Here is a 21325-nt window from a genome sequence, read left to right as displayed (position 1 = left end):
CATTTACTGGTAAATATACTACGATTTTTTTTTTGCTAGCATACGCTGCCTGCGTCGGCCTTGCGAAGCGAGAGAGCGGGAGCAAAGCGACAGCTCTGCGGGTGTTTTCCTGGACCCGCACGAGACGCGAGCGTGCGCAGTGGGGGTGTATGGAGGGACAGCGTTACACAAGCTAGTGAAAATAATTGCTCCACATATATTATCCTGGCCGCACGCTGCGCAAACACCCTTGGCTCACATATTCATAACCACGACTACCAATGAAAGTTTTCTGACGAGGCTCAAAAAGCGCGTCAGGGCTTCCTTACCACCACTGGTCCCTAGGTGGGGCTGGAGCATTTGTTCCACTGACGCAGCGATACGCTAGAAACTAGAATGGCATATAATAGCTCCGCTGCGAGAAACCACTATTGGATTTGCATTGTGATAACAAACCATTAGGTCATGCAGAAATCCTTGTAAATGTATAGTTCTCTCCAGTACAAGACCTTATTGCAAGCTTGGGAATAAATAAAGTGGGGTCCAAACGTTTGAGAAGTGAAGATAATAACAAGGTTTGGAGAAAGTTTTTATTACAGGAATGTTGTTAAAATTTAAATAAAAGAAGTCAAAAGCTAGCGCGCAATATTTACTTGTGCTAGCATCTGTTCGAGTGGAAACATTCAGGTTAGTTGTGAATTGTTTATAAATAGTTTCAAACAACAGTTGTTATAGCAAAATGTGCGATAAGTTCCGCGAATATATTTCTTAAAAGGAGACACGCATGCGCGAGTAATAGCCTACGTAAAAGGTGACAAAGTTTGCTGACGTGGCAGTTTAGACATGTTGCTGATTCGTATTAACTTCGTCTTCAAACACGCACAGCTAAACTAACTTCACTGCAACTTGCAAAAAAAGAAAATGCAGCAAGGTGAGGCGCCAAGCGTGTAGACTCTGGTGCACACTTTTAGAAAGCATGTACTAGCTTTTTTTTTTACCCGGTAGCTCCGAAACAATTAAGTTAGCGCGAATGTCCGACCTGAGAACCATTAGTCGTTCTCACGTGTGAAAGAGCAGACCATATAGTAGAGATTACAGGGCTTGAACTGTCGTTCCGTATTACAGCCGTAAGCATACGCTGCGTGCTTTCGTGCAGGTGAAGTTTTCCATTGTCCCAGCGACGGCCTCCTACTCGACGTTTGCGTAGTTACTGAAGTCGGGAAGGGACAGGGTTCCCCCTTCTCCCTGCGTGTCTCGCTGGAAAGCAGCGCCAGCGGCGGCCCTGGTGGAGGCGTCGGATGGGGCCTCGGTGATGACGATCTTGATCGGAGGCCGGATCCTCTCCGGAGGAGACTTGACGGCGCCGAACCGCAGTTTCACCCGTGGCGTGGTAGCGGCAGCAGTTTCCCTGCGTGAGAATGTAGCGGAAGAAGATAACACTGTGCACTTCCCCGCAAACAACAACAACAACAACAACAACAACAACAACAACAACAACAACAACAACAACAACAACAACAACAACAACAACAACAACAACAACAACAACAACAACAACAACAACAACAACAACAGTATGAACGTGCATCCCCGCTCACTTTAGGAATCCGCGGTACGCGGAACTATATCCCACCGTTATCAGGTATTATAGGTGAAGTGTTAACAGGTGAACCATGTTCATAAGTGTAACAGCACGAAGGAACCGAAGGCACAGGACATAACATTCTGTCCTGCGTCTTCTTGATGTTTCGCCTGTGACCTAAGCACCGCAACATGTCTTCAGCAAATGCTACTGAAAGTGAAACGATGTGTTTCGGTGCGGCGAATGATTTCGTGTCAGACACAAGCGTGTAAGACTGCGATAAGGAAAATCGTGTGACGTCGACATTATTTCTTCACTAGCCGTTCGTAGCAAAACCGAGTCATTATGAACATCATGTTCTACATATATGTACCGTAAAGCGCGCATGGTGTAGCCGTGGGGAGGGGGGGGGGAAGGGGAGGGCAGGTTTAAGCTCTTCCCGAAAATTTTCAGTTTTCATCTTTACATATGCAGCCACATGCACAAACGCACGCACGCACGTACATAAATTATTGCTGACCCCTCTCCCCCGCTTTTGAGAAAAGATGAGCGTAAATAAGAGATGGAAATAGCACTGTGATGTCAGCTACGATGAGCCATAAAGTAGTGCGTATGTATGTGTACCTTAGTGGATTGCCCGTCTGTTCATCAGTGGCGCCAGATGAGTGCGTCCGGACAGCCCCGCAGCCTCGATAAAGCGCTTCTACGGTCTATCTACCCACGTTTGCAAGTGGCCGGCCGCAAGATAAAGCTTGCTTCACCGTGAAACCCGGTTGCGTATTGTTTTCGAACGGCCGCTTTGTAATTATGTCACGTACTGTTATTTTGCAAAAAAATGTATTCGATTTGCAGCACATGAATAATGGTGCGGTTGCAATGATGAGTTAGTTGCATTTGACGCATCACTACTTGTTGCTTGTGAACAGGTGAAATGATGGACCGTAGTTTTTTTTTTTTTTTACGCAGACTGGCAATGTCACTGACTTCAATCAGAAGTATTTTGTTTAAATGAAAATTGCTTTTTTTTTGTCTACGACATACGTTTCATAAGGATCTTGAAGTGGAACGACAGGTGCCAAATGCATGAGGATTTTTTAAAGAAAGCGGAGAATGAAAATAATTATTTACCGAGTTTTGCAACCGTTAGTCTAACTTTCACCCAGCAATAAATCTATAATGGTGATCAGCACCTCAGAAAGCATGGCGCTTCATTTTGTCGATAGTTGAAAGCGCGCATACAAGGCAACCTTTGGCAAATGTATCTTCCGCGCATACAACTTGTATGCTCTATGACGATGGTTTATCATACAGCATTCAAGTGGCACATTCATGACTAGAAGAAATTTATAGATAAGAAGGTTACCTTCACGCCTCGAAGCATCACTATCTGATATTTCTGTGTGGTCCTGTACAAGCTGTCGTGACTGCAATCTGAAAAGCCTGCAACTATCGGGAATAGAGCTTAACAGTTGTTGATCCTTCGAGACATGGAATCTATAATGGTTTTGTTGGACATTGTATCTAACAACGTATGTCATGCCCAGAAAGACCAATTGCCGGTCTAGAATGCCATGTTAGCCGGTGTTTTGACTGCAACATCACAATTACACTATATATGAAGGAAAGCCATTGTTCCTGTTTCGTTTTTGTCAACCTTTCTCAATGCAGTCAGTTTTCACTTTAGCCTAAATACCATCCAAGAAAACAAAAACAAGCACAAACGCTAAAAAAAAAAAAAACAAAAAGAAATGGAAGGGAACTCGCGCTTACCTCGCACCTACAGAACCGCTAAACATTGAGTCCGAGTAGTCGAGGTTTCCGCCCCAAGATCGGCTTTTCCTAGGTGCCCATGAGCCGATGAATTGGTCCACTGAATAGCAAAGTACACACTTACGCGGATGGCTCAACTTTCAAAAGTTTAATCTTGGTCTAGATGAAGCTTGACGTTTTGTTGCAACTGATTACAGTTTTGTGGGGGAATACTAAGAATGAAGAATTCATAGGCATTACATGTAAACGAATTCAATCTGAACGGATGATGCGCAGCACCATAAAGCTGTTCTCAGTCTCACAGTATATGATTTCACCAGATACGCAAAATTTCCCGAAAATTCCTCGTATAGATGTTATGAATTAAAAGGAATCCTGACATGTATTTTTAATGGGGCGTTTGTTTTCGAACTTCGATGCACATTAAGTTAAGCGGTGTATGATTACTGAGCGGAAGCTGAGCTCTGTGTCATAGCGTCACTGTGACGTCATTCACAGCCAGTCCACTTTCAAATATGAACTTTAGTGTAAAATTAGTATATATCAAGCGTGATTTCTAAAATACACTTTTCAAGTGTGATTGTTTCAAGCAAGAAAAGCATGTTATCAGTTTACTACAACATCGCAATTATGTGCTCAAAATTAATCATTTTAGATTTCTGTATTTTATTCCAAATGCTTGTTCACAGTTATAGCCGATCAGTGTGCCAAACATGCAGAGACATAGACGCTATAATTGTGAATGCGATAATGAATGTCAGCTTATTATGTGGATAGTAATCGAAACCAGATCTCGCCATCAGGTTTGTATTCTCGCGATTAATTTTTAGTATCTAAAGATATATGTTATATATTGCTGCAAAAAGACAAGCATTTTGTACAAGTGCGGTTTTGCTTTCCTTACTTATATGAAAGCTCTTCAGTAAGCTAAGGAAGATAAACATAAGGGCTACGTATCTCCTTTGTTGGTATTTTAATGGTCTATAATAAACGCAACAGACAGTGGTGTTTTCCGAGGGAATGCGCTGTTGCGTTATGAACAACACAAATGACATATACCTGTTTTCATTCTGTACTCCTCTAGATTGTTCGCCCGATCAAGCTTGGCTTGAACTTCGGCTTGTGACTGGTCGACACGATTTACAACAATCGCAATGCACTGAAATGAAAAGACTTGGATTGCAGTAATATGTATAGATGAAGGCATGTATATTTTTCTAGGTTTAGGACAAAGCCAGGCAACGGAATCTTAATCCACACCTGAAACACAAATTTCGAAACACGATCAGAAAGATCATAGCGGTACATAACCATTGACTGATTACTTATTTGAGTATGGTTACCTTTAACCACGGTGTAAAAGCTATTTCTTACACCGTGCATTTAACACTGTGTACCTAGGAAAGTTTTTCCGTAATATTAACGCAAAGGGATCTTCACAAAGCACATTAAGCTGAATTTCCGTGACTGTTTGGAACCCAACCGCGGTAAACCGAAAACCAGCTGTGCTTGATGTGATATGATTGCGAAAAAAGATGGGAATGGTTATCAGTAGTTAGGTTCGAAAATCGGGTTCAGAAATTTGACTGGTCCCCCATCAATGTCCTGCTAAAACCGTATGGCTAAGCAATGCTTTCATAATTTTCGGTCTCAAGTTCATAAATAGGCCGTTATGGGCGTCACAGTACGCCACTACTTATTGGTTTAAATCCCCAAAAAGTCTTTTACGTGTGGTCATAGGACGTAACTATAGTATTTCAACTCTGTTTCGACAAGCACGCTGAGCCGGGGATGAAACGTATCGCTATAAAAAATTACAGCATATATCCACGCAGTGAATGATGATGACTGGGGCGAAGCGTCCATCCGTCCATGTATCCGTCCACGTACCCGCCCGCCCGCCCGAAGAATGGCCGTCTAGAGACTGGCCATCCTTCGCGTGCCCCAAACATAACTACTCCTTAGTAGACAATGGACTAGATAAAGGCTGGTGATGTACAGCTTTGTGTTGTTATATAGGAATAAAGTGTTAGCTCATATACTGTGAGCAATGCGTGCGTATAAACGCTTTATTGCAATGTGAACTTCTGCAAGTTAACTGTACACTACCATGTTATCTTGACTTGTTCCAGTGTGCTATATAGCCTGTATGTGTTTTAGCTGCTCATTGTTCGTTCGAGGTAACTATCCCCCCTCCCCTTTTTGTTTTCTCGCTGCAGAACTCATAGAAATGGAGTAGCCGACGTAATAAAACGTCAATCTCTTCATAGCAAAACAAATATAACGTAACGGAACAGTTGTTCAGTTGCATAAGATACACACTGTTTTGCGACACGACTTGGTAAATTCATTGCTTGTTTTGTACTCACCTGGGCTACACTGGATGTCAGAAGCAGGCTTCCTATTGCCGGTATGAGCCTGCCGCAGACGAAAATCATGTTCTTCAGACAGCCCTTTGAAAGAGGAGAAAAAGATAAGATTGCTAGATGACGTGTCTATGCAGAAAAAATGCTGCTCTCATTCACCGGTCTTCGAAGCACTCTCCATTTGAAACCACGTGTCACTGCTCTTGCGAAAGTAACACATGGACAAATCATATTGATACGCAACCACCGGCACAGCCTGTCTGGAAGAAAGAGAAAGACGACGTTCGTGGCTGGTTGTTGATGAACTGTCGCCATCTTGTTAACATTTCTTTTTATTCTGTCATCGTTATTCTTATCAGAGAAAAAGATTTTTAGTAACCCCATTACAAAAGAAGCTCGGAATACAAGTAAGTTTACCAGTAATTTTATCACTTGGCGGAACTTCATTTGGTTACTGTCACAGGGATGTATGCTCCGCTGTGTTTGATTACATTAACGCAACTAAACGATTACCATGCTAGTGAACCACTACCTTTTCAAATCTTTAGTTTATGATTCGTAGTTTTGTCTTTCAAAAACAAAAGATGGTTTGACCGCTTGCTCAGCACACATTTTTGTTTTTTTGGTAGTATTATTTTAAGCTACTTTTTTAGATTGGCTTCATTTTCAGTTTAGTTTCATTTAAGTATCCTGCCGCCCGGTTCTTGGCCCATCCCCCTTTGTGGGTAAGCGCCATCCATAAAAGGCCATCAGCATCAGCATCAGCATCAGCATCTTGTTCGCCGAGCACAGTGCATCGTATTTAACTTATTAAATACGTTACCCGTAACATTATTGGTGGAGGTGGACGACTCCCGTACCTCGATGGAGACGCGCAGCGGTCGCAACACCGGGGACTCTTCGGCTACTTCAACTGCCAGTGCCTCATCCCCACCGGTCTCTCGATCCGAGTCAACAACCTACGTCACCCTGCCACCCCTGCGGGATCCTGGAACTTTCTCCGCTGACGGCACCATCGACGTTGACTCCTGGCTGCACCGGTACGAGCGAGTCAGTGTTACCCACCGCTGGGATCCGACGCTCATGCTGGCCAATGTTGTGTTCTACCTCGACGGCACGCCGCGGACATGGTTCGAAACCAACGAAGCCGAAATCACAAGTTGAGATCTTTTCAAATCGAAGATCCGTGATCTTTTCGGCGATTCATCTGGTCGTCAGCTCGCTGCCAAGAAGACTCTCGCCACTCGCGCCCAGACGTCTACTGAATCGTACGTGTCATACATTCTTGACGTCTTGGCGCTTTGTAGCAAGGTCGATCAGCGCATGTCAGAAGACGAAAAAGTTAACCATGTCCTCAAAGGCATTGCTGACGATGCCTTCAACCTGCTGGTTTTTAATAATGTCACGACCATCGACACGATCCTGACAGAATGCCGCCGTCTAGAACAGGCTAAAGCCCGCCGCGTCACCCACGGCATCACGCGCCTGCCGAACACAGCTGCTACTTCCTCGTGTGATGACTCCGTCCGCCAAGTTCCCCGATGTGACAACCTCACCCGCATCATTCGTCGTGAGGTCGAGGCAGCCCAACCAGTAGCTACTCCATTTCCAACGCCTGATCCTTCACCGACCACAATCTCACTGATACAAGCCGTCGTTCGTCAAGAATTATCGAATGTCGGCCTACACCCCATTCAACCAGTCTACTCTGCCGAGCCTTTTTATCGTCGTCCATCCGCTCCTCGATATGGTTCCAACTACTCTCGACAGCGCAATTTGTCCGAATGGCGTACACTGGACGACAAGCCCATATGCTTCAACTGCCGACGTGTTGGTCATATTGCTCGCCACTGCCGCAATCACTGGGCTCCGCCGGCACGCTATGGGCCTCCTACCCAAGCCACTTCTGACCACCAGGCGTCCTCAACATTTGATTTTGGTTCCCCTATGCCGACCACATCCTCTGATCCTGCCGCACCTCTGACGAGACCTCGCTACGCCCGCTCGCCATCCCCTGCTCGCCGTCAATCTCGTTCGCCCCCACAACGCCGTCCTGCCTCTCCGACCTATTCGCAGCGCCCCCGACCGGAAAACTAGGCAGTGCAGCTTCTGGAGGTGAAGCTGCATTGACGACGACCTCTGCAAGAAATCCTCGTGTGACATTACCGACCACCCGGAATCTGTTGAACGTTACTTTAGACAATGTACCTGTGCGCGCGTTGATCGATACTGGCGCGCATGTGTCCATAATGAGTGCTGCTCTTCGTCGCCGCCTAAAGAAAGTTCTCACACCCGCCTTGAACCGAGCCGTTCGAGTCGCCGACGGGGGAACTGCCGCGATTATCGGCATGTGCTCCGCCCGTGTGACTATCGCCGATAGAAGCACTGCTGTTCTTTTCACCGTTATAGAAAACTGTCCTCATGAAGTAATTCTAGGCATGGATTTTCTCACCGCTCACTCGGCCCTTATAGATTGCTCAGCCGGCTGTCTTGACCTTGAAATGCCTCTACTTTCTGATCTGACCAACCCACCCCAAAGTCACCTTTGCTGCATTGATTTCGCACGCCTTCCGCCTAACTGTGTCACACATATCGACCTCTTCTCTACACCACCTGTACCTGACGGTGAATACATGGTGGCACCAATTCATGCCGTGATGCTTACGCATGGCGTCGCTGTTCCGCACACCATTTTGACAATCGTTGAAAACCGCACATGCCTTCCTATTGTCAATTTTTCCCTCACAGCCCAAATTCTTCCACAAGGTATCTCCCTGGCTGAAATTACTACTCTACAAGACCATACGGTTGAACCCTTCAGAGTGGATGATTGCTGCACCTCAGACAATGAACCAACTCTATCACGGTTATCGGGCGTCGACGTTGACCACATGGTACCTACAGACCTCGCTCCTGATCAAGCGGAAGCCCTTCGTCACGTCCTAGAGTCCTATAGTGACATTTTCGACTTCGCCAGCACAACTTTAAGCCGAACGAGTGTTGTTACTCACCGCATCAATACTGGTGACGCGAGTCCCATTCACCGACGTCCATACCGTGTTTCCGCGTCCGAGCGCACCGTCATACAACGGGAAGTCGAAAAGATGCTTGCAAAAGACATAATCGAACCCTCTTGTAGCCCCTGGGCTTCTCCTGTCGTCCTGATCAGAAAGAAGGATGGAACATGGCGCTTTTGTGTAGATTATAGGCATCTCAACAAAATTACGAAGAAAGATGTTTATCCGTTGCCTTAATCGACGATGCCTTAGACTGCCTTTACGGTGCTACGTATTTTTCCACTATCGACCTTCGATCTGGCTATTGGCAGATCGCTGTGGATGAGATGGACCGTGAGAAGACCGCATTCGTCACTCCTGACGGACTTTATCACTTCAAAGTTATGCCCTTTGGTCTCTGTAATGCGCCGGCCACATTTGAAAGAATGATGGACTCGTTGCTCCAAGGGTTTAAATGGTCAACCTGCTTATGTTATCTAGACGACGTTATCGTTTTCTCGCCCACATTCGACTCCCATCTCAAGCGTTTATCGGCGATTCTTGAAGTTTTTCGTCGAGCCGGACTTCAACTGAACTCGTCGAAATGCCACTTTGCTCGTCGTCAAATAACCGTACTTGGCCACATCGTCGATGCCGCAGGAGTCCGCCCGGATCCCGAGAAAATTCGCGCCGTCACGGACTTTCCTGTTCCGAAGTCAACAAAGGACGTTCGCAGTTTTGTGGGCTTGTGCTCCTACTTTCGACGGTTTGTTAAGGACTTCGCCATCATTGCACGCCCACTCACACACCTCCTGAAGAAGGACACCCCGTTTTTCTGGGGCGCTGATCAAGCCTCATCTTTTTCCCAGCTCACGACGCTCCTTACAACACCGCCGATTTTAGCCCATTTCGATCCATCAGCTCCAACCGAGGTTCGCACTGACGCTAGTGGGCATGGCATCGGAGCAATGCTAATGCAACATCAACGCGGCCATGACCGTGTTATAGCATATGCAAGCCGCCTGCTATCTACAGCCGAGCGCAACTATTCAATCACGGAACGTGAGTGTCTCGCTCTCGTGTGGGCAGTCGCCAAGTTTCGCCCATACTTATACGGGCGTCCATTCCGGGTAGTTACCGACCATCACGCGCTATGCTGGCTGGCCTCACTCAAGGATCCCACAGGACGCCTCGCTCGTTGGTCCCTACGATTACAAGAATACACGTTCACCGTAACGTACAAAACAGGGCGGTCACACCAAGATGCTGATTGCTTATCACGCTACCCTGTGGAAGAGGCTGCCCATACTGACACCTTTCCAGACCTTCTGTCTGTGACGCAGCTACTCAACCTTGGCCACGAACAACGCCTGGATGCTTCACTGCGAACCATCATTAGCAAGCTTGAGTCAAGGCCTCGCGACGCATCTCTACAAATGTTCTTGGTAAAAGACGGCATCCTGTATCGCCGTAACCTCGATCCATATGGCCATGACTTGCTCCCCGTCATACCAGCACATCTTCGTGCGACTGTTCTCAACCAACTTCATGACGCTCCTTTGGCGGGCCACTTGGGCGTCTCTCGCACATACGACCGTGTACGTCGTCGTTTCTTTTGGCCTGGTCTTGCCCGCTCTGTTCGACGCTACGTCGCCGCTTGTGAACCCTGCCAGCGCCGCAAAAAGCCATCTTCGCTACCAGCTGGATTCCTTCAGCCGATCGACATTCCCTTTGAACCTTTTTTTCGAGTTGGCCTCGACCTGCTTGGCCCATTCCCGATCTCCAGCTCAGGCAACAAATGGATCGCTGTCGCCACTGACTATGCGACACGGTACGCTATCACACGAGCACTTCCGACGAGTTGCGCAACCGATGTGGCGGACTTTCTGGTATATGATATTATTTTAGTACACGGAGCTCCACGCCAACTTCTCACTGACCGGGGCCGCACCTTCCTATCAGCTGTCGTTGAAGAAATCCTGCGCTCTTGCTCGGCCAAGCACAAGTTTGCCACTTCGTACCATCCGCAAACGAACGGTCTTACGGAGCGCCTCAACCGCACCATAACCGACATGCTTTCCAAATACGTAGCGGCCGACCACCAGGACTGGGACGTTCATTTGCCATTTGTGACGTTCGCATATAATTCGTCACGTCACGACACTGCCGGCTATTCACCATTCTATCTTCTATACGGCCGAGAACCCGCCCTACCATTTGACACCTTGCTGCCCTCGGTCACGGAGTATGCCGGCGAAGCCATCGCGCGAGCCGACCACGCACGCCAACTCGCCCGCAGCCGCCTGCAGGCTTCACAGGAGCACCAAAGACAGCTCTACGATTCCCATCATCGAAACGTGCACTTTTCACCGGGTTCCCTTGTCCTCCTCTGGTCCCCCACTCGGCGTGTAGGGCTTTCTGAAAAACTGCTGTCACGCTACACTGGACCATACCGCGTCGTTCGCCAGGTGACTGACGTTACATACGAGATCGTGCCAGCCGATTCAACGTCATCATCGTCACCTTCGAGTGACATCGTGCACATAGCCCGACTCAAGCCCTATCACCCTCCTTCTACCGCATCCGAGTTGCTCAAGCACCGAGACGGTGCTTCTACCGCCGGGGGGTTATGATACGCAACCACCGGCACAGCCTGTCTGGAAGAAAGAGAAAGACGACGTTCGTGGCTGGTTGTTGATGAACTGTCGCCATCTTGTTCGCCGAGCACAGTGCATCGTATTTAACTTATTAAATACGTTACCCGTAACAATATGACGAACCTCTCAACCTTTTCCATTCATATCACACTCTTTCCCGAACACACTTATTTATATTGTTTCAGATTTTTTATGAAATGTTGCTTTTGCCAGACTGCATGATGTGGAATACTACAACAAAAATGAGCACTATTTTCCACATACTGTCCATACTGCTTAGTTGACAGGACTAAGTTAAGCACGTGCTTGGTTACATTTCACCATGGTGTAAGAAAAGTGATACACCATGCACTGCACTAAAGCAACAGCTTTGAACTATATGGCAGCACTAAAAAAGTTGACGGTCATGAATAATAAACATAGTTAAAAGAGCGACACAATTTCTAGAAAACGAGACAAGGCGTTATATTACGTGTGATAATGCATAAATATTGTATGGATGGCGAGAATCAGCTGCAGCCATCTCGCGGGGTGCCGCGCAAGCCAGCAACCATGTGTGTATCCCTCTTGTGAGCCACGTTGATTGGCCGAAAAGTGCGACGTAGTAGTCTGACTTCTGACAAACAGAAAACCTGACAGAGCTACATGGCGCGTTTGGGACGATTTTGTCGGTAATGACAGCAAGTTCATTACGTGCCAAACGTCCCAGTAGTTTTCTCGACCCTCTCAAATGTGATCGAATTTAATTCTCTGGTTTGGCGCATCGAAACAACAAATTTCTAACATATTCCCGAGGGAGCAAAATTTTTTGTCCCTTGGGTGAGTCTTGCGAACTTCAAATGTCATCCTACTGACTTCTGTTAAAATTCTGAGGGTACCGTTTTTTGCTTCAATGCCAAATTTCGTTTGTGAAATGATTTAAACTCCAACCAAGAAGTTCGTGAAGCAACTCGACGTTTCGGAACCGACTCGGTTCCTTCCTCAGGGGAAACTGAGACTACGTAGCAGCGGCGTCTTCAAAGCACTCGTGGGGCTGTTAATGACCCCCCCCCCCCTCTCTCTCCATGGTCTGCGCTCCACAGCAAAACGAGCTCCAAAGTATGCTTCAAATCCACAAGGTCTCATGGCATGAAAATCAAGGTTAATGCTGTTTTATCACTTGACTAGAACATACAAAGAGGCTCACTTTGCAGTTGGTCCTTCCTGGCGGAATGTCGTTCTTGACCTGCAAGAATTCGGAAAGAAATCGCGTAAGTGACCGAGTACCTTATATACAGAAGAGGGCGTGTTTTCTGAGGGCTCATTTTTTCCTCTTTTAGGCTCAACACAATAAAAAAAAGCTATCAGAAAATGAAACTAGGGATTGATTTATTGATAGATATGTGGGGTTTATTGTCCCAAAGCCACCATATGATTATGAGAGACGCCATAGTGGAGGGCTCCGGAAATTTCGACCATCTGGGGTTCTTTATCGTGCACCCAAATCTGAGCACACGGTCATACAACATTTTCGCCTCCACCGGAAGTGCAGCCGCCACAGCCTGGATTCGATCCCGCGACCTGCGGGTCAGCAGCCGAGTGCCTTAGCCACTAGACCACCGCGGCGGGGCCTGAAACTAGGGAAACATTAGGGGACAATACTTGCTTGTTTAACTGTAGTATAGTAATTATTGCATAAATGGAAAGGGTTAAAGGTGATGAAAAATTAACTTGGCCAAGTGGGGACAATACCTACAACCTTCGGACTACAGCGCTACTGCAGTACCTGAACTCAACTAATCTGAGCGACCGCCTGTAGGCTGCATGCGCTCCCCCAAGTGTGATCGAAGTTATGTGTATCGTTCTTCCCTCTCCTCTGTCTCTTTTCCCCCTTTATATCTTCCCCAGTGCATGTTAGTCAACCGGACGTGCCTCATGTTAACATGCCCGCCTTTTTTTCCAATCTGTGTCTCGCTCTTCGGCTAACGCCAAATTCGCAGTTTGTAGGTTTGGTCCCTGGTGTCCCTGTTTGCGGCAAGCAGGCTATTCGTCTTGTTTAATTCTTTTTCATTTAATAAATCTAATAGTATGTGGGGTTTTACGTTGCAGGATAACGATACGACTTTCAAGGACGCCACAGGGGAGAGCAGCGGAAAGTTTGACACGCGAACGGGCGTAATCACCTCGAAGAGAGAGGGGTGGCAATTTTGACGCGGTTCCATATCATAACGACCGGTTGTTTTGCTCGCCACTGGATGACTGGAACAGAGGCTGTGGTTGCTATCGCTCCCGCTTGAACGCGCTACAAACAGCCCCTTCCATTAAAATTTACACTGTACAACGAAATCGTTACAACTTCCACAACTCACCATCCTAACAGTGCTAACAGCTACGATCCCATGTCTACAGACAAACCCGGCATCGCCTTCCGGCGAGCGCTGTCAGCTGTACTTACCGTCCCGCGCGTGACGTCATGGAGTATCGACAAATCACAGGTGGCGGCGAGACTCGCGATAGCGGCCGCGGCGCCTCTCGCTTGTTTTCGGCAAAATAAAGTTATTTACGTTGGCTTATGCAAATTTTCGACTTGATTTTCAAGTTCGCCACGCTAAATTATGTATCATGACATAATAAGCTCCTGTTTTTTTTTTTAAATGCTTAGTGTCTCTTTTTAACGCACATTCAGCTTTCGTGTGCACTGCTTCTTCGACCTCACCTACTTCAGTAAATTTTCAGTTCACACAAATCCGTCGGCTGTAAGCGATAGCTTGTATTTTGTAACCTTCTTTTAAACTCCGCCTGGGCCGTTTATTGATATGCTGAACAATTTAGTTGATGATGGATTGAACGCAGATATATAATCCAGCAGCGTTCATTTTTTTGCAACGTCAACTGCAATCGTTAAAAATATAATGTGTACAGTCGTGAGCACGCTTAGCAAGAACACGGGAACGCCTGGCGCGTGGTACTTCCAGCTACGCGTATAACTATACACTAACGCGAGGCTCGGCACATGCACAGTGTGTAAAAGATCATTTCATTTATCACTTGCACCATGCACGTCATCGGAACGCGCCTTGGTTGAAGTCACTCACCGATCACGTGATGCGCGATCGAGAAATAAGCACGACGCTAATGCACTGCGTATTTTCCGAGACCAAATGTGTACAGCCTGCGTGAGAAGTCTAGCGACCACATGTATCAAGAATTAAGGCACATACATATTCCTGCTGCTTTGGCAGACACCGTTTCACGGCCCTTTTTGAAACACGCTAACAACATATACTGAGCCTGTATAACGACGTGACTGAGACATTAACTGAATAAAGCCACAAATTGCGGGAGTTCAGTGCTTTCTCATAGGTAGTGTGCTGAACAATGCAACTGTACATGAGTAACGTTAAAAGGTGACTGCGAGTGTTGTATATAGATTTCGTAATAAGTTCCAGAATGTAATCTCATATGGCCTCTCATCCCGCGATATTATTACGTGAACATTCTTTCACTTTATATCTGCGACACCAAACGAAGAGGCTACGATAGTAGAAGTGCTGCGACCGTCGACTTCGCATTTTTTTAGCCAATAAAAATGCTCACAAGAAAAAAAAAAACGTAGTGTAAGCAAGTGAACATGTACTTCATATTCATCCTGTTCTGTGATGAGCTCCGCAAATTTTAGTGGGCTGTACGTAAAAATATCACCAAATATGGCCTGTCCAAATAAGCATTTTTCACTCACCCATATCATTAAAGTGAATCCTGCGGAAGCAACTCCAACTTGAGCCAAAATTAGGACGCCCGCAATGACATCCAGCTAAAGAACAGAAGAGCATTTTTTGTTTGAATACAAGGTCTCGCATCACGTTAAAATGCACAAATTACGTTGCATCGCAGGCCAACAGTACCGCTCTATACAGGTTAAAACACAGCGTGCACTTATATATTTTTTGAGTGCACATTATTGACAGTTGGCATGGTAGATTTCGTGCATATATGCATTACCAGTGATGCCGATATTACTATCAGGAAATATGTTGCGGAATAGAATCACGATAGAACACAACTAGTTTTTTTGAGAACGTTGTCAGGATAAAGGAATGCCGAACGAATATGTGGAACATTTTAGTTTTTTAGCTAAATGTATTTAATGAGAGGCTGGCGCCTATATGTGACTCCAGCCGCTCCAAATAGTTGCATAATAATTATGTGAGAAAGTGGACATGCACAGAACTATACAAACAGACACAGACGAAACCTTACTCAATAAGTAACCGTGCTTTGATGCGACCTGAATGATCCTCAACAAAATGCCAACATGTTAACGTGATTCTTTCCCTGACATGAAGCTCGCATGGGTTTTGTTCGCAAATGATTTACAAGCACCGGCCTGTGTTAGAATACGGGGCTTGAATCTCATTCTCAGCGGGATCTTTTGTATCTACATTTATTTTATTATTTCGCGCAGTAGCGGTTACACTATAGTGGAGCTGACGGACAACTATAGCGTCAAGAACAGCCATTGTTGTGATCACATAACTATTCTCGCTTTAAAATAACTTTCATAAGTGAGCTTGTGTCCATCAAAGCAACTATAGCGCTTTAAAAAGAGGGCATTTAGACCAATCGTCAGCCAGAAAAACCTGGCCTACTTGTCTTCACGCGCACCTATTCGTATATGAGCCGTCACACATGCAGTGCATACAATGCTTCTGCTGCTAGTTCACCACTATTCAATGTGATTGAAAAAAGCCTTTGATCGCAAACTCCATATGGATATCAAGAAAAGTTCTGAAACATTCTGCTTCGACAATACTATCGCGACGTTTGCAAGGCGATGAAAAGCAGTCATCTCAAGAGTAAATACTGCGCATGCGTCAATGCATACACTTCCCCAGGTGCATGCACTCACACCACTGAAACACGAGGAAACAACCATGAAATTTCATAGCAATCCCTGACTGGAAATAAAGCGTCGTGACAGCGTTCACCATCGTGCGTCTGTAATACGAAGAAGGTATGAAAGTATGAGCACCAGGTCACACCAAACGAAGCCGTATTGGCATCGTCGTTTCTGGCATTGGTTCTCGAGCAAGCTATCGTAGTCTTCCTTGCACATTGTCAGGAATGAATCGCTAAAAGTAGACAGCTAACAAATGAAACGACGACGAGAAGTGACATAGTGCTGGTCCTCGTCGTTTCCTTTGTCTGCAGTCTGCTTTTGGGGCTTCAATTGTAGCAATATGGCATTCCAACCAGCACGCACCACACTTTCCTTGCACAGCACTGCAGTGCAAGGAAAGGTAGGTAGGTAGGTAGCGCTAAAAGCCCTTAATTAGACACGAACCACAATACTGATAATCTGACTGATTTGTCGTCAGGATACCAGCGACAATGAGCTATAGCTTATCTATGTATTTGCAGAAACTTAAGGCATTGATTATAAGTCGCTGGATTTCTTCATGTTTCTCCGAAGAAAGGTCCTGCCTGCGCTGAAGTTGGTTTTTGTCATTCGTTACAGTGACCCTGTTACAGAACTAGGATTGATTATATTGTTACGAGGTGTGGTGCCTGAGCCGCGCAGTGGAAGATGAAGAGACGAAGGAGAAGGCTGGAGTGCCGCGTGAGATTCTGGCGGCTATGCAGTGCCGCCAGAAGCTCGCCAAAAATATTTTAAATATATTCGCTTCTGCCTCCCTTGTGGCTTCGTGTTCCCCGTGACAATATCAATAAATACGCCCCCTATGATAACTCCCATGACAGGTGAACAATCGATGCATCCCATGTTTCTCTAGCAAGTTCAGTAGGCCGCGCTTACCACCAGGTGAGGTCTTCTCGCCAGCAGCGCGTCCACGCAGCCAAGCACGGCTGCCAAGGCACACGCGGAACCAAGCACCACGGTGGCGACCGCGAGCGCCGCAAGGTGTCGCTGGTGTTCGTGGAGTCCCCAGCGCCGACTATCCGTGCTGAGCACGTTGAGCCTGGTCAGAGACGCATAGCCAAGCACGGCGACAACCACGCCGCTGCACTGCACTCACGTGCGACAGAGGTACACAGGCATGGTTTTATGGCAGTCTGTCCGCCAGGGACGCGTATCGTCACTGAAAGATGGCTAATATGCATATATATCATTAACCACAATCTTGAGTGCGGGCGTGAATAATAATAGAGTAAAGAAACAAACAACCGAAATTCACAGTGAACCGGCCGTTATTATGCTACAAGATTAATGTATTCTAATGAATTTATGAATGCTTCATAACATACTTACTTGTGGTTCATCATTTCTATAGATCTCAAAGATGCTGCACAATGAAATAGCACAATAGAACGACCGAAAGCATGCAAACTGACATCTTGTACACACACAACAACACAGGGGAAAATGACAAAAAGCAGGCATGGTGCATGCATAGAACCAGTTGCTACAGGCAAAGGCTGAGTGACGTTCACATTAGTCTGTCAAACGCATGCACATACTCTTTTCGCCGTTTTCTTTATCACAAGAGAAGCTGTAAACAAGTTGGTTTCATGAAACGCAGCACTGTTTTTGTTCCTTCGCGTATCGAACTCTCACGAAGCCATGGGGCCAGTTTCTCTCCCGTGAATGGTCTGTAATGTAATTTACCTAGCGAAAAAGGAAGGAAGGAATACAAAAGGGGTAAAGTAGGGGAGGTTAACTAGACAACAGTTTGGTAACGGACGCCGAAGGACAAGTGAAATGAAAGATGAGAGAACCAGTGAAAGAGGTACAAAATAAAAAGAATATCAACAAATACGCTAACACATGGAGCGTTGGCACTGCACAATAGTCACGGAAGTTCACGAATGCCTAAAGCTTCAGGAAGAGCAAGGGTGTGGCTAAAATTATTTGGAGGCCCCAAGACATGCATGAGACGGCAGCTATAAAGCTATTCGTACCACGTAACTATCGTGGTCGCAGATAAAGGCTTGAAATTTGCAGGAAACTCGACAAGCGGCACAATCACGATACGCACGAACGAAAAGTTCCTTCTGGGCCGAAAGACAGGTGTAAAGTTTTTATCGCTAGTGAGGATAGATTACGTACAAAGAAAAAACGTATCTATTGCTCTTCGAATATTTGACTACAAGGCAACACTACGGATGCAGCCTGAATTGCGCAAGATGTGCCTATTTTGCTTAAAATATCTCAGATTTCTCAAGTTCTCAGAACTATAAATAAAACTGTTGCGACTTTGTTTACTCCTGCGAACCAAATTTTGTAACGCATGAAAATGAGTGAATTGCGCAATAAAAGACAGAATATTAATTTTAATAAACTTTGTTGCTGAACTGCTGTCGGATGAGATAGTAAATTTGAGCACAATTTTTTTTGCGTCATTACTCGCCGCAAAGTTACTGTGACATTTTTGTCAAATCATTAGAACCTGTTACACCAGAAAAATTACAGCACGCCGTTTACGACTTGAAATTACCGACGTTAAGGAAATGTATTAAGATAAATTATCATTAAGAAGGCGTTGAGCAACGCAGGTTGATACATTGCGAGAACGGATAAAATACCAGCGGAAAACCCAAAGGAGAACAAGCTGGCACTCCCAACTGAAAGAAAGAAATGCATGCAAACTAGAAGGATTAGTCCCTTCGTTTTCTTCTTTTTAATGTTTTGCAATGGTGGTCGTTATTGTTTCACGCGATAAGATGCTTAAAAAGGTGCGGTTGCAATTAGAATGCATCCGGTACGAATCTCCGTAAAAGCCTTGTATCGCCCAGCAAGGTAAATGATTATCGCACTATCTAAGCAACCATCAGCGTCCACTGTCGCATAGGTCACATCTTTAACGGACATGCCATGGTGATACATCTGCGTCCTCGTACTGCAAAACGAAAAGGACCATTGATTTTTGAGCGGCGAATGCGCGTGATGTCGTCAATAGTCAGGCTTAAGTGACGTATGACCAGTAAAACAGTCGTACAGAGAGGCGATCAATTATAAAAGTAAAACTTAGTCACATGTTATCCTTGTTCAAGAAAGTAAAATTGGGAAAGAGTAACACGATGCTTTAAAGCGTGGCGGCTCATACAAATGGAGAACAGATAAAAGGCACCCACATTCGTGATATTTTCGTTCACGCAAAAATATTTGCCTGCGAACGGCCACATTTGTAAAACATGTCCGACGTAAGGTAAAGACGAAGATTCAGTCTGACGAAGCATGCTCGCGTGAGCGCTATCGTGACTACAGCTACTCGCGAAATGTTTACTCGTCGGCCTTAATATATGCTTAAACGTTACGACAACCGTTGTGGCGGGACAGCTCATCGTACCAGGTTGATGTTCGTGATGGAGGACCCCAAGTGATGTTTAAAAGGCCACTTTCAAAGAACCATGGCTCTAATTACTCATTTCTGCGTGGATGGGCATTGAGCCCGAAACGTACAGGAAATGCGGGAAATCTCTGAGCCGCTCAAAATGATAAAACGGTTCGATCTGTGCTCAGAGTGCCTTCTTTCACGTGTTGTGGACTTGCGCTCAACTGTGCCAATAGTGATGCCAAGATTATCGTTCGAAGACGCCTACTGCTATAATTAGCCAAATATCAATTTCAAGTGGATGGCAGGCATGTATTTACAAGCATTAGCCGTATGCACTTAGTCTTGTCAGTTGTTAGCACTGATCACTGCCCACGTCAAGAAGTTCTGGTGCGATTAACCACGTGTTCCCCAAAGAAAAATTCTTGTTTTTAAAGTTTCCACACCTTCACAACCAATCGCATTTCGAACACCATCGATTATATAGGCACCACCGCATCAGTTTTGCGCGCGGAACTGGCCACGTCTAGAAATCTCGACTGCCTCCGTAATGCTGCATGGGTCACCCACAGAGTTGAAGGAATAAGCATGACGTGACTTGACATTGATTCATGTGTGGGATTTAACGTCCCCAAACCACCATATGATTATTAAAGACGCCGTAGTGGAGAGCTCAGGAAATTTCGACCACCTGGGGCTCTTTAACGTGCACCCAAATCTGAGCACACGGGCCTACAACATATCCGCCTCCATCGGAAATGCAGCCGCCGCAGCTGGTATTCGATCCCGCGACCTGCGGGTCAGCAGCCGAGTACTTTAGCTACTAGACCACCACGTCGGGGCTAAGGTGTCGGACGCCTTCTTGTCATAGGTGTCGGACGCCTTCTAATAAACCAGAATCACACGAATCACCGCATGTCCATCACTGCTAAATGAGCTGTTTTCCGAGTTTCTGAGCTTTTTATTACTCTGTCTATTTTACTCACATCAGGTATTCCACACGGCAGCTTGTTTACCAGCCTTGTCATCCAGATACGGATTACGTAATATAATATCAAAAAGCGCACATACCCCCCCCCCCCCCACACACACATATACTTCTTCAGCGCCTGTGATCACAAGATAGAATAAATGGAACTTACGAGGCACATGATGTAGGCAAACAACTTCAGGTATCGGCACCTCTTCATGATACACTCGGTGAATGCTTTTGCGACGGCTGGCATGACCTTCGTTGGCAGTAATTACTGGTCTTGTGTCTCACGGAAGCAATCTTTTTTACATCGCCAGAATAAGCAAGGAAGTGCGAGAAGCCTTGACGTTGAGAAGCATCTGGGCGTGCCCTGCCCCGCTGACACTTCAGACAGCTCGGCGGTCAACTGCTTTTCTGGATTGACCGCCAGGTGACAGTTTGTACTGCGGAAATACACAGGAAATGTTCCGGGATGGCTGTACCGGAAGCCATACCTAGCGAGTGGCTCAATTTATTATGGACGTACATATTGGTCCAGTTGACGCCATACGTACTGATAGTTTGTACAACGCTAAATTTATGCGGCCATAGTCCTTCGGTGGAATCGCAGAAAGTGATGGTGGCTGGATTGCAACAAATACACGGTGTTATTTGTAAGCGATAATAGCTTTTGAATGGAAGGACATATAAGCGACGCTGGGAGACAATGTAGTATTTTGAGCTGGTTCAAAG

The 21325-nt window shown here is 46.0% G+C and overlaps 1 protein-coding gene across 1 annotated transcript; it reads right to left on the bottom strand.

Moving 5' to 3' along the window:
- Positions 1-555: 555 nt before the first annotated feature.
- LOC119169413 (uncharacterized) lies at positions 556-21021 on the bottom strand. The gene is made up of 8 exons (XM_037420494.2): positions 20763-21021; positions 17145-17354; positions 15069-15143; positions 12537-12575; positions 5701-5784; positions 4391-4490; positions 3332-3431; positions 556-1387 (listed from the first exon to the last, which is right to left on the bottom strand). Exons 1-8 carry the CDS (start codon positions 20844-20846, stop codon positions 1168-1170), a joined length of 912 nt encoding a protein of 303 aa, XP_037276391.1. The 5' UTR covers positions 20847-21021; the 3' UTR covers positions 556-1167.
- Positions 21022-21325: the final 304 nt, after the last annotated feature.

This window comes from Rhipicephalus microplus, chromosome 2 (genome assembly GCF_043290135.1).
Source record: "Rhipicephalus microplus isolate Deutch F79 chromosome 2, USDA_Rmic, whole genome shotgun sequence".
In the NCBI taxonomy this organism is placed as follows: domain Eukaryota; kingdom Metazoa; phylum Arthropoda; class Arachnida; order Ixodida; family Ixodidae; genus Rhipicephalus; species Rhipicephalus microplus.
This window is presented reverse-complemented; position numbering and strand designations above follow the sequence as displayed.